The 15,195-nt window shown below is 40.1% G+C and overlaps 1 protein-coding gene across 1 annotated transcript in view; it reads left to right on the forward strand.

The window, feature by feature from the left end:
* LOC126109664 (tubulin-specific chaperone D) overlaps positions 1 to 15,195 on the forward strand; it is a 199,273-nt gene that overhangs the window by 108,633 nt on the left and 75,445 nt on the right. The window contains exons 11-12 of the mRNA XM_049914709.1: positions 9,938 to 10,096; positions 13,183 to 13,389. Of these exons, the coding sequence (XP_049770666.1) occupies positions 9,938 to 10,096; positions 13,183 to 13,389 (366 nt within the window). The remainder of the gene's footprint in view (positions 1 to 9,937; positions 10,097 to 13,182; positions 13,390 to 15,195) is intronic.

The raw sequence follows: 15,195 nt of genomic DNA on the forward strand, positions 1-15,195 counted from the left end.
ACGCGTCAATCAGCCTTAGCTGGCTTGTAACCTTTCCTAATTTTTATTTACTGTCTAATATGATAACAACACCCCCCTGAACACTTTTGGTGTTACATCGGGCTGTACATCTGAGAGTATACAAATACATATAAAGTGTGCCATCTGTTTTGTAATAAAATCAGTCAGCAGGACAGAGGCATGTTTGCAAGGTTCCTTGAGTCCTAGCTTTCCTCCAGCAATTCCACAGGAGTTATATTTTTTTATTTGTGCATTTATTTTGACTTTTAGCAACAGATAACCAATTGGTGTACAAAACAAGGAATGATCACAGACTGCAACACAAACATGGGATCTTTGTCTTTTGCTGGCAAATGCTCTACCGACCGAACTATTCGAGCTCAACTTGTGACCTGTCCTCACAGCTTTACTTCCACCAGTACCTCATTTCCCTGCCTTCCAAACTACACATAAGTTCTCCTGCCTACCTTTTAGGACTAGCAATCCTGGAAGAAAAAGTCTGGAGAGACATGGCATAGCCACAACCTATTGGATTGTTTCGAGAATGAATTTTTGCTCTACAACGGAATGTGCACCGGTTTGCAACTTCCTAGCAGATTAAAACTGTGTGTTGGGCTCGAACAAGGACCAACTGACTTATCCAAGCACAACTCACTCTCATAGGAAGTCTGGAAAGCAGGTGTTGAGGTACTGGTAGAAGTAAAGTTGTGAGGCTGGGTCGAGAGTTGTACTGGAATAGCTCAGTTGGTAGAGCACTTGAATTCGAAAGCCAAAGATCCAAGGTTTGAGATCTGGTCCAGCACACTGTTTTGATCCACCAGGAAGTGTCAAATGTAGTGCACACACTGTGCAGAGTGAAACTTTTTGTGGAAAGAAATAATTATGTTTAAAATAAAAAAAGAAACATCATATAGTAATTACTGTAAGTGAACTCTTTGTCATATGTGTGGAGAGACCTATGATGTGTAAAAGCTTCAGCTTAGCAATGTTTAAAAAATGAAAAATCTCTTTTACAACAGTAATAATATGATGATAGTCAGGGAAGTCAGTTTATTTTTATCAGTTACCGTATTTACCCACATATACGACAATCCCCTCCACCCCCAATATTTTAAGAGGCTTCTTGAGAAAAAATTATTTTTTATCATGTTCTGGGTTATCAAAATTACAAACTTTTATTGATGTAAGTACTCTGTCTAAAAAGTTAGCATTATACTTATTCTAAACTTATACCATTTATTGCTTGTCTACATTTTGATAATACAAGGAGAAATAATATTAATAAAAACAATGAGACAATGCGCACTGAACAGTGTGTTCCGAAAAACTTGTGCCTGCATCAGCATTGTGATCTGTTGTCACACTTGACACAGATACCACCTATACTGTTTTACAGCACAGGCAAGCCTCTGACCTCCACACTCTGTGACAAGATGTGGATGTACGAAACATTGTCACCTATTCGTGGATTCACCGTCTTTCAATCGACTTCCATAAATGCTCATGACAGTAACGTCCAAACATCTGACCAGTTTTGCTGCGTCTGAGATGCTTGTTCCCAGGTGCTGGGCCATCACTGGATTTTCCATTTGTGGCCCATATTAATGCAGTAATTATCCCTCAGTCATTTCTGTTTCGCTTCCATACCTTCTTTCCTCCATCATGTGCCCACAACACCACCGAGCACCATTTGATCTTGTGGTGGGCAGTGATTGTAATGTTTTGACTAACTGCTGTAGCAAAATACAAAGAAGAAACAGTGGAAACAATATGGAAAAAAGACTTATATTTTTTGGAGATTGATACAGAATGAATCCCAATAGGCTTATCAAAAATGAATGCCAGTAGGGTTATCAGCACAAATTTTCATGTATCTGTGCAAAAAGAAATTAACAATAAGTTGAAGTGGTCTCTTCTACTACAGAGTTGTTTATATTGATTCTAGTTGTTTTATAGCTAGGTTGTGAAAGACTCCCTTCCGCCTGAGCAACAGTGTATTACTATAAACTTTTTTTTTTTTCAGAAACTCTGTGCCCTCTTCACATCTTGCTTTCTCATAGATGAACATTTCTGCCACCTACAAATTCAGCATGTTATCTTCTCAACTTGTAGTGCTCTATTGTCAGGTATCATCAGTAAATCATGTAATGCTCTTTGAAGAACAAGATTTTCTCCTTTGAATCATACGTTTATTAAAAAAGCAGCATAAATATATGTACACAGTATCGATACATGTATGAGAACTTCTATTGCAGGCCTATTCAGATATAACAAAAGTTTGTAAGTTGATAGAATTTAATGCTGTTTCCTCCTGTTTCACAAAATTGTCAATTTTTTAAGCACAGCATTAGATTGGTGTGGTGCCTAGTTCATAGTTTCTCTCATACCATCCATTGCACTAATGCTGTGAGTCAGACATCACACGATTTGATGGGACAAGATCGATACTGTATCAAGTACTTACGCATATCAGGAAATTTGAATGAATTTGCTAAGCTCTACCCTTCGGAACACTTCAAAATAAATTTGTACAAAACCTCAATAGCCGAGGCTCCATCTGTAAATGTAAGATGACCCTTAAATGAAAACCTTTTATTAAATAAAATAGTGTAAGTTAAAACTAAACTGGCAAATCTGATTTGCAAAATTCCAAAAAACACACAGGCAAAATTTCTAAGCCATTTAAAATAAATGCAGATGTAGGACACTTCATTGCTTATCTCCAATCCTCTTCAACTATGTATTAGAGGAAATTACTAAGAATTTAGAAGGAACAGTTAAAAGTATATCAAATATCACGAATAAAACTGGGAAGAAAGAAGCAGTATATTGAAATAAGCTGCCTAGGATTTGCAAATGATATAGCTCTACTATGGGGGTAAACCTGAAAGTAAGGTCTCCTATTTTTTTATAAGTACAAAACTCTGTTTGTGTGGCAGTTGGTCACACTGTTATGAAGAGAACTTCACGCACTGTGTGTACACGTGTGCACACTGTGCTGAGGCACTGTCTTGGCTTGGCAGCCGCTGAGAATGGAGCTCCCATTGGATGTTACCGCCAAGTGCGAATTGCGTGCAGTCATTCAGTTTTTGAAAGCAAATGGCACTGTGCCAATTGAAATCCTTCGCCAATTGACAGAAGTATATGGTGAGTCGTGCATGGATGTCAAAAATGTTCGTAAGTGGTATAGAGAGTTTGCAGCTGGTCGGACCTAAATTCATGATAAACAAAGGAGCAGGAGACCATTAGTTTCTGAGGAAACAGTGTTGAAGGTTGAGCAAAGCATGTATGAAGATCGGCTGATCACCCTGGATGACCTCTGCATAATGGTTCCTGAGGTTTCCTGAAGCACCGCTCACAGCATTTTAACGGAAACATTTAACTACCGAAAGGTGTGTGCATGATGGGTGCCATGCATGCTGACTGAGGACACATGCGGCAACAAGTTGATGCTTCCCGCGCATTTCTTCATCGCCTTGCAGCTGAACAGGACAACTTTTTGGACTCAATTGTCACGGGTGACGAAACCTGGGCATACCAGTTTACACATGAGACCAAGCAACAATCACACCAGTGGCGGCGTCCTTCTTCACCAAAGCAGCTGAAATTCAAACAAACACAGTCTGCCGATAAAGTCATGACAAGCGTTTTTTGGGATCAGAAAGGGGTTCTGTTGGTTGACTTCATGCCCGCTAGGACCACAATTAACGCTGAAAGGCAATGTGAGACTCTGAAAAAACTCAAACGGGCAATTCAGAACCAGAGAAGAGGAATGTTGAGCGAGGGTGTACACATTCTCCATGACAATGCTCGCCCACACATTGCTTGGCAAACCGTTGCTCTCCTGCAACAGTTTCAGTGGAACATAATCATCCACCCACCCTACAGTCCTGACTTGGCACTCAGTGACTATCACCTGTTCCCTAGGTTAAAAGAACATTTGGCCAGAAAGCGATTCAGCTCCAACTACGAGGTGAAAGAAGAGGTTCATAACTTTCTGAACAGCATGATGACGAGCTGGTATGACGTAGGCATACATTGCTTTTGCATTTCTTGATATGCACTTTTTACTGTAAATATTTTTTGGTAGTCCAAACAGCCTCTACACTTCGTGAATCTTTTCATATACAGAAGATTTTTCTCGCTAATTTTTCTTGAATTCTCTCTCCTGGATACTTGAAATTTTTCTATTTGAACAATGTCAGTCTGTAAGAATACTGCTTTTTTGTATTAGTGATAAATTTTGTTTTCTCTGCACAGATTCTTAAAGCTATTCCAGTGGCCACTTGTTCCAAGAGACTGACTTGTATTTCTGCATCTGCCAAATTATCAAATACGAGGGTAATCCTAAAAGTAAGATCTCCTATTTTTTATAAGTACATAGACCTGTTTATTTCTACAATGGTTTACATCAGTTTACAGCTTGAACATTTAGCTATTTTTCGACATAATCACCATTTATGTCGATGCATTTTTGTAGACGCTGTGGCAGTTTTTGTATACCCATGTCATACAATGCTGTTCAGAAAGTTCTTACACACAGCGCGTGAAGCACTCTTTATAACAGTGTAACCAACTGCGACACAGAGTTCTGTACTTATAAAAAATAGACCTTACTTTTGGGATTACCCTCGTACATGCCATGAATTTGACAAGTCCTTGGTTGGGTTCTGGGTATGTGTGGTACCAGATGTGTGTCCACAGGTCACATCATTCTCATAAATTATAGCTGGTGTCTTGTGGCCTCAAAGCTGACACATTATAGCATCCAAGTTGAGTTTCAGTGAGTTCAGACTGCCTGAATTTGATGGCCAAGACATTACAGTGATTTCACTTTTGTGCACCTAAAGCCACTGTAGCATGATCTGGCCTTTTGATGTGGACAGTTTTCCTGCTGGAAAGTGCCATCACAAGTGAGGAAGACATTGAGCATGAAGGGATGCTAGTGGTCCGTCATATTGTTCACACAATTCACAGCTGTCATAGTGCCCTCAGTTACTACCACATGCAGGCTCAATTGAATGTCCCCATAGCTCACAAAAGTAGCACCTGCGTCCGTGGTGTGTTACATGCTTTGAGCAGCCATTTGCCTGACTGACGATGTTTCTGTGCGCAACCGTTAACTTGGTGTAATCAGAAACATGACCTATCTGACTGGGGATACATTTGCATTGATCCACATTCTAATCACAGTGATCCTTTGACCACTGCAATCATAATTGACAGTGATTGGGTCAATTGGGAACAAATGTGTCATCTGGTACAGAGCCACATACTCGACAATGCGCACTGAACAGTGTGTTCCGAAAAACTTGTGCCTGCATCAGCATTGTGATCTGTTGTCACACTTGACACAGACACCACCTATACTGTTTTACAGCACAGGCAAGCCTCTGACCTCCACACTCTGTGACAAGGTGTGGATGTACGAAACATTGTCACCTATTCGTGGATTCACCGTCTTTCAATCGACTTCCATAAATGCTCATAACAGTAACGTCCAAACATCTGACCAGTTTTGCTGCGTCTGAGATGCTTGTTTCCAGGTGCTGGGCCATCACTGGATTTTCCATTTGTGGCCCATATTAATGCAGTAATTATCCCTCAGTCATTTCTGTTTCGCTTCCATACCTTCTTTCCTCCATCATGTGCCCACGACACCACCGAGCACCATTTGATCTTGTGGTGGGCAGTGATTGTAATGTTTTGACTAACTGCTGTAGCAAAATACAAAGAAGAAACAGTGGAAACAATATGGAAAAAAGACTTATATTTTTTGGAGATTGATACAGAATGAATCCCAATAGGCTTATCAAAAATGAATGCCAGTAGGGTTATCAGCACAAATTTTCATGTATCTGTGCAAAAAGAAATTAACAATAAGTTGAAGTGGTCTCTTCTACTACAGAGTTGTTTATATTGATTCTAGTTGTTTTATAGCTAGGTTGTGAAAGACTCCCTTCCACCTGAGCAACAGTGTATTAATGTAAACTTTTTTTTTTCAGAAATTCTGTGCCCTCTTCACATCTTGCTTTCTCATAGATGAACATTTCTGCCACCTACAAATTCAGCATGTTATCTTCTCAACTTGTAGTGCTCTATTGTCAGGTATCATCAGTTTTTTACCCATAATCACTACATAAGAGAAGTATGTCAAGGAACATGTGATATGTTGGGCAGTCATTTCAGTTTTTGCTCATACAACCTTTCTCTTCTCAAACAAAATATGCAGGTTGAACATAAATAAAACGGACAAACTGCAGGGTCAGATTCCTGACTGAAAATGGAGGAAAAAATGTCGTATGAACATGTGTCCAGAGATGGACGGTGTCTGTGCAGTGACAACAAATCATCCCGGAACACAGTAGAGAGCTGCATCAAATCCACATTGCATTAGATGTTTAAAGTTGCCTCAATGGGATGTAATGCTTGGGTTCACACGTCACATCATGGATTACTGTACGTTTTCGCATGCTCCAGCCTCTCTCCAAATAGTGTCACAGGCATTGTGAACACACTGTTGAAGGGTCTGCATATCAGGAACTGGTTCAACATATACAGCACTTTTCAGATGCCACCTTAGATAAAAATCCAGGGGGTTAAGTCTGATTATATAGAGGCCGTGCTACAAGGCCTCCACATCCTATGCAATGTCTCGGAAAATGTTATTGAGGTGTCGGCTAACTGGAACGCAGAAGTGGGGTGCTGCTCCATCATGCACAAACCACATAACCTGCTATGTTACCAAAGGCATGTCCTCAAGTAGCCCAGGCAGAGTATTTTGCAGGAAGTCCAGATACATTCCTCTGTCGAGGTGTTGCGGGATAATAACCAGTCCAAGCATGTGGTTGCCAAGAATCCCAGCCCACGCATTGATGCTGAACCTATGCTGATGAGATGCCTTCAACCATTCCCTGAGGATTGTCGGTAGCCCCAGCTGATGATTAAGCAGATTGATGATGCCAGTTCTGGTAAAGACTGTTTCGGTGATAAAGAGGACTGATGACAGAAAATTCATAACTGTTACGGTATGGTGCAAAACCGTCAACAAAATTCTTCCTGCACAGAGGGAAACACGATACTGATTCCCCTTGCCATCGTTGCAGGTGATAGGGATAGTAGCAGTTGTTGTGAAGGATACACGTAATCGTACTTTAGCTTATACTAAAGTGCGCATCATTTATGACGGCGGCCGAGTTTAGGTTCGTTCTGCGCATCTGACGTCACAGAAGACAGTCAGCCAGTGAACAGAGAACGACGTTGCCAGAGCTCGACTGCTGTGCAGAGCACGGACGAGTGTCTTCAGTTTTAGAAACGTTCAGTCATAAATAAAGTAATTGAACAAAAGCAATGTCTTGATAGCAGACATTCTTTTATAGAAAGTTTGGAAAAAGCATTCTTTATACCAATTGCTTCATATTCTATTAATTAATTAAACCAAACAAGCAAAAAGCCTCCTAATTCAGGCGATAGCAAGGAAAGGTGTTTGTGTCATTCTCACTAACTGCTTTTTTGCAATAAAGAACAGCGGTAATTATTTATGTCCTATTGTACTTCGATGAAATGCAAGTAATTCATAGTCACACCAACAGTGTTTGTCGGTATTTTGCGTGCTTTTATAAAGTCCTCCGGGATATACATTGAATGACGAGCTGCGTTAGTGTAATGGTTAACGTGTATGGCAGCTAAGTGAAAGGTTCCGAGTTCAAACCTTGTTCAGTGCTTAATATTTTCTTTATTTAAAAACAATATAAAAGTTTCTTACTTCATGAATTTTATTCGTTTGAATGTAATTTTTTGAAATTTCTAGTGGCAACTAAAATCGACCATATGGAAAGTATACGCTATGGACTTTTACCTCTGCAAACTCTTCAAAATTTCGTGCAATGGTTTACTACATCTAATGGTGCACAATAACTGCATTGAACATCGAAACAAAATTAAGTCATTTATGGGGGGAAGGTATCAGTCAAGAAGGTGTGTAAAAATCAAGTTTTTGGGCCAAATAGTTTTTATGAAATCGAATGATAAAGTGTGTCAAAGCAGTCGAAACACCATGTGTCTGCACAGGTGAGCAATACAGTGATGACAAAATCGCGCACATCGCGGAATGCAGGGAGCACGTCTCTGTAGCAGCAAAAGGGTTAATGCGGCCGTGGTGGCTTTACTTCATAAACTGCGTGCTCCCCCCCAAACGTAAGTTTCTGAACTATACTATGGCGCTGCTTCTCTTGGTGCGTACAACTGGCAACGAAGCAATCTCCCGCGTCTGGGTGAGCATGCGCGAACCGCCAAGATAAAAGAATTGAACTATAGTTGGTGAGCCACTTGCCTGGAGCTTGAACTATGTTTCATCTCAATATCCTGTAGAACGTGGTCCTCCAAATCTGGTGTATGCACAATCCACTGCATCCCAGTACATTAGTCTGTCTGAAAGGACCCTGATCACACAGCTGCCCACAAAGGGCTTGAAGTGTTGTGTGATGTTTTAGGTGTCTGTGAGTGTACTTGTTATGGTATAGCGGTGTTGCGTCACTACCATTTCCATCTGCTTGGCTGTGCACAAACACCATCTCAGCTTGTTCCTGACATGAATACTAGACCATTCTACTGCTTAATAGTACACTGCGTCAATCACACACCCTGCAATGCACAAGGAACACACGGCACGTAGTCAGAGGAACTTTCATTAGTCAGCACCATCTATAATGGAAATGATGTATTTCAAGACACATGTTCATAGAATCTTCTTTCCTCCATTTTCAGTCAGAAATTCCTCCCTGCAGTTTGTTGGTTTTATTAATGTTCACCTTGCATATGTCGGGGCTACTTTTGCTCTTTCCTCTGCCTATCTTCTTATGTGTGTTCTCCGGAGTGAACCCAAGAGATATCTGCCCTGTGGTCCAGTTCTTTGCTACATGATTATAATCTATGGCATTTATTGCAATGGGCTACTACTAGATAATCCTTCATAGCTATAGCTCCGAAGCCTTCAAATACCTTCTGCTTGTTGAGGAGGGACTTCTTCATGTCAGGTTCTACCTTTACTATGTTATGAACTACTGTTAAAAAAATATATCGGCTCAACCACTTCTTTATAGTGTAAAACACTAAGATTGACGCGTTTCGGAAGTCATGCTTCCATCATCAGAATAATAAAAGTAAAAGAACCTGTTAAAACTTGCTAAAATGGAACATGCACCAGGCACAATAAAATTGATAATAAAATTAAAACATCGTGGCTACTTCCCTTGTTGCAGCCGTGTCTTCCTTGGAAGATTTTTCTCCATTGTTGAGTTGACAATAGTTAATTTTGGTTGTACAGTTTTTGCATCCTCATTTATATGAGACTTTACAAAAATAGAACTGCTGTGTTTTTTAATTGCATCATTAATTTTGGTGGCTACATTTGCTCCTTTATTTGTGTACTGATGTGTCTAGCCATTACACTGGCATTAGAAAGTGTGCTCATTGTCTCTAGTTCAACAAGGATTTGTGAAATATGGACCTGTTTCATACAAACAGCAAAATGAGTGCAGTTATTACTTAATAAGACTGTGCCGCAGAGGACATTCAATTGACTAACATTGTATGTGAAACTCAAATAACATTTTTATCGTTCGTGTTTTCATGGACATTTTACATTACTGCTGCTACTTTCAAAATATCTCTTTATTGCTGTTTGTAATTAATTCATTTTCTTTTACATTCAGAAGTTAACCATTGACCTACATTTTTTCCTTTATTATTTAATTTTCCATTATTTATAGTCATGAGTTCATATGGCTTAATAACATGATTGTGTGTATGATTTTATTTATTTATTGTGTGTGATTCTGATTAACTTTGTGGAATATCAGACTGCATAATTATTGACAAATAAGCTGTCTAGTATTATGAACATTTCTTTTACTCATCAGTACAAATCATATTATAGGTTCTGAAAGAGTGGAAAAAATCCGTGGCCTAGTTCCTCAGTTCGAGCAGAAATTCTACTTCCGAGGCATGGGAGGCGAGCTAATGAAACAAGCATGTTCCCATCTTATCCAGAAGTGTTCAATGGCACATCTGCCATTTCATGGCACATCCACAATTGGTAAGTGGACTGTGGAAGATTTGTGTAACATTCCTTTGATAAAACTTTTGTAATCAGATTGAATAGTGTTTGATGTACATTCCAATTACATTACTGTAATCTGAGCTTAAAATTGTTTCATTTAGTATCTCTTCTTTCTTAATTGCTGATAAGCAAATGTATACTAATAAAAATAAGTGACAAGTTTGTCAGATAGTGAAGGGAATGTCTGTCTTTTGTCCAAATAATGATGCAGAGTAAATTGTCTTCGATATATAGGAGTAAAATGGTTAATAATGGTGTGAGAAAGAATTAACTATGTTTTTCTGTTCCTGGAGGAAATGTTTATGTGAGTAAGAACAGCGATTATAATGTAGAAGATGTGCAGACAATAACACAGCCTTCTGGGATTGTGAATATGCTACAAAAATCATTGGAAGTGGCATCCATACTGTGATTCACATAATCGAAAACTGCATTGCACATACCCAGACATGTAAGCTTTGTTGAGGATTTGTAGCAACACATCTTTCCATTCCTTTTTGCTACTCAAGAATAATGTGAGGGTGATGTATGCAAGCGACATCCTTATGATATCCACATAAAAAAATGTCAAGTGAGGATAAATCAGGGACCGAAGAAGGCCTCATTTCATGCCATGTCATGCAAAACGGTCTAGACAGTAAACAGGAAGATGCTTCCAAATAGCTGCAAAGGGGCACTGGCTAACTGGATATTTTGTGAATTAATTTGAATGAAGGGAATGAACAGCAATACAAAATTTCAGCTGAATTACTGTTAAAGGTCTCCTAAGTGAATGCTCTGAATGTACAAGAGGGGTCTGAATATGGAGACAAAGTCCCCTCAGAGGAGGTAGATGAAGCTAAATATCGAGTGGCAGAGCTAAAACAGAATATAAGTCTGAACCCCGGGCTCGGCTGACATGGAGTTGTCCTACCAACCTGTTGTATCCAACTAATCCCCCACTTCCAACCCATGGCGGCCGTATTTGCATGCTTGTGACATTCCCTGCCACACACCAAACCAATGCTGTAGTTGATGGTTTGTAGTGGCTACCACGGCAACCCTTTCATTCACGTCTACATTGATGAAACAGATATTCGTATGCACTCGAGTGTCAGAGCAAGAATTCTGGTTGTGGTAGGGGCAACACGACATATCAGCTGTAACTGCCACCACCAGGATATACACTAATATATACCAATGTTGTTGTTGTTGTTGTTATTGTGGTGGTGGTCTTCAGTCCAAGGACTGGTATGATGCAGCTCTCCATGGTGCTCTATTCTGTGCAAGTCTCTTCATCTCCAAGTAATTACTGCAACCTACATCCCTCTGAATCTGATTACTGTATTCATCTCTTGGTCTCACTCTATGCTTTTTACCCCCCCACCCTTCCCTCTAGTACTAAATTGGTGATCCCTTGATGTCTCAGATGTGTCCTGCCAATATATCTCTTCTTTTAGTCAGGTTGTACCACAAATTTCTCTTCTCCTCAATTCCATACAGTACCTCCTCAAAGGTTACATGATCTAACCATCTAATTTTCAGCATCCTTCTGTAGCACCAAACTTCGAAAGCTTCTATTCTATTCTTGTCCGAACTGTTTATCGTCCATGTTTCAGTTCCATATATAGCTACACTCCATACAAATACTTTCAGGAAGGACTGCCTGACACATAAATCTACACTCGGTGTTAACAAATTTCTATTCTTGAGAAATGCTTTTCTTGCCATCGCCAGTCTACATTTTTATATTAAAAATAAAGAAATTCCTCCAGCTGTATTTAAGGTGACAATTTTATTTTGGCAACTAGTTTCAACGTTGTAACGTCACCTTCAGGCCCATACACTTGGTGACGTCAACTGCGTGCGTCTGATACTAGAAATCAGTGATGAGATATGACGTCCAGTTCTTTGGCTGTTGTGGAGTTCTAAGAACAGTAGTAATAACAAGATATTTTATTCAGCACTAATCATGCAGCTACTGTGCGCAATGTCTTGGTGGCAACATCAACCCCATGCAGCAGTGCTCACACTGCCAAACACTCAACAGCACGTGTTGGTGACAGTAGTAGTTGTGCTCGGCAAAGAACAGTGGCGTGTCAGGCTCTGCAGTTTCTGTGCCCCGATGACACTGCATTGGGTGTTGCTGTGATCCGCCTGGCCTCGGGCCACACGCTTCAGTCAGCAGTGACACTTGCAGTGGGCTTGGCCTGTAGCACTGAGCGGCAGCTTAAATGCGAGGTGAGTGATGCCCCAACTGCGGGACCTGGGCAGAGAGCATTGCATCAGTGCTCTGGCAGTACATCAGGCACATACTGCAAACTGGAGACCCCTCAAAAATGGTCAGGAATCAGTTGATGTCAGTGTGCTGTAGGCTCCAGCCATATGGTACCAGTTCGGGCTCTTGTAGCGTGAGTACATGGAGCAACTTGTAGACCAGTGGCTAGCAGAGGCAGTGGCTAGTTGTAGACAAGACTGGACAGCCCGGATTGGGTCAACAGCTGGTGTGGAGGCACTCTCCATGTAGAAATCAGTCAACAACAGATACAGCACATCCAGAGTGCCTCGGCCCAGTCTAGTTTTCATGAAGTGTTGCTTGCAGTGACATAGAGGGGTCCAGGCAGCACGGCACTAGGTAACCCGACATTCCACTGCACCGGACCAATGGCCCACATCACATAACCCCAGCAACATTGAGGCCATGCCAGTGGAATTTTGAAGGCAGGATCCTGGCTCACCAGTCTATAGGTTGCGACGCCTCCTCGGAATAGGTGCTGGCGCACCAATACTTAATGGTGCTTTGAATTTTTAGAAGTGTGTTGTGCTGCTTCAGGAAACTGACGTCCAGGCTCTGGCCTTCAATACTTCAAGTGCGAAGAAAATAAAATAGGACCTGACCATAAGATCCCTTTGTAATTTTGTTTTATAAAGTGGACAGATTTTTTTTTTTCCCCCCCCTGTCTAATATGAGATTGAGAGAAATATGTAGCTGGACAGCACCCAGTTATCAGATAGTAGGTTGTTATAATCTACTCACACTGGACCCTACCTAATGCAGAAGATGTGTACATCTGTGTTTGCAGAGGAGTGGCAGGCACTGCTGGACCAGTGCCTGCCCAGTGAGGTGGAGGTGATACGCTCTCGAGCCTGCTCAGCACTGCCCGCCTTCTTCACGGAGTACTACCAGGGCCCGGCAAATGCGGCCAAGCGGGATGCAGTTGTCGACCATTACATGAAGCAGCTGAATGCTTACGAGCAGACTGTGAGATTGGGTTTTGCATCAGCTGTAGGTAAGTTCTGGTGATGTTATCGCAGACAGATTTGTCAATGAGGTTTCTGACAACTGGTGCTCTGCTGCACTCAGACAGTTAAGTGTGTTTATTCTTCTTAGGCCAAAAGCATGTTTACAGGAATGAGTGTATCCATAATGAATATTGTAGAACATGTGGCTATGTTTTAATTGAATACAAATACCGATAATGGGAACCAGACGTTCATGAAATATTTGTTAGTTTACGTAACTTATTTTCTGATCCCTTTTCAGACAAGGTATGCAAAGGTTACATAATTATACTTATAGTGTGATGTTAGACACTGGCTCTGTGATAAGAAAAGTGGAAACCTTTGAATTTATCACTCCGAATATCTTGCCAAATGGGCAAGTTGGCTGCCAAGTGACATATGTCCAAAAGTCAACTTCCTCAGAAGAGCAAATTTAAAGTTTGCAGCTCACTATAAGTCCAAAATTATGTAGTTGTTGTGTGTATTATGGCATGACAATAACTTGAAAACTTTCAGTCACATGTGATAATCTATTGTTCTAACATTTAAACTGAAAACAAACTTTCAGTATGTGCAGTCTACTTTACGGAACATTTTAGTTGGCATGAGTCTGTCTGAACAATCTGGTACAATTTCCCACTGTTTCAAAACTTTTTTGTGATATCGTGTTGATGTCCATCATATTTTCTAATCCTTTTCGACCGTGGAACTGCAGCAGTCAAATCCAAATTTTTACAGTCTTAGGTTCCATTATTTTTGTCTTGAACAACTCAAACCTAATAATAGGAATATCACACAGACAACAGAACACAGAGCACATAGGTAATTGAGTTTATCACATGGTGATAGCAGACTCGGGTGCCAAAGTGCTTAGCAGTTTTGTTCAATGTAATAAGAGTCAGTACTCTCTGTGAGCAAGCTATTGACCTAGGACCTGCACCACTTCTCGGATGCAAAGATCTGCCTTTCTAGTAATGATAAATGATGTCAGTACATTTTTTTCAATTTTTGTGACTTAAATCACGTGATAGCCATCCCACCCACATCTATAACGCTCGAGGTGATCCATTAAAGTGTATCCCATCTTCTTGTCACAGAGCCAATGTCCAGCATCACACTACAAATATAACTATGTATGCCACACCTGCAAATGAGTCTCAATTGACCAAAAACTAATTAATGGAAATAAACAATTATTTCGTAAGTCATTGGTCACAGTTATCTTTTATTTTATTTTATTTTTACTTTTTTATTTTATGGCCTTCATTGGTCCACCCTAGTCAGTTATATAAAAATTCATACAAGTTGTTATTCAATAACACAATGCAGTTGAATAATAATTCACTAGACAATTCAGTATTACATTGGTTATATAATGATTACTATAATTTATTATTGTATGAAGAGTGTTTTGCTCTTCTGTCTGCCCAATACTTCTTTGTTCTTTCAGATATTTTCTTTCTTTCTTTATCTGAGTTCACTCTTCCTGCAGCTCCAGATATCTATACTTATTTATATTCAAGCAAGTTTACATGCTAAGCTGTTGTATTAAATTTCTTATTGATAGCTATTCATTGTGCAGCATCTCTGTTATTGAGAAAGTGTTCCATTATAATACAGTTTCTAAGCATGCAAAGAGCCATTTAATTTCCTTACACAGTACACTAAAGGGATATTATGGGGTGGCTAATATTGGTACAAATTACTCTCTGTCATGCCCTGTACAGTAGCTTATGGCATGTGGAGTTCGAAATATTTATCGACAGAATCATGGAGTTGGTAGTTAATACTAAACTAACAATTTTGAGACAAGA

Source organism: Schistocerca cancellata, chromosome 12 (assembly GCF_023864275.1).
Source record: "Schistocerca cancellata isolate TAMUIC-IGC-003103 chromosome 12, iqSchCanc2.1, whole genome shotgun sequence".
NCBI lineage: Eukaryota > Metazoa > Arthropoda > Insecta > Orthoptera > Acrididae > Schistocerca > Schistocerca cancellata.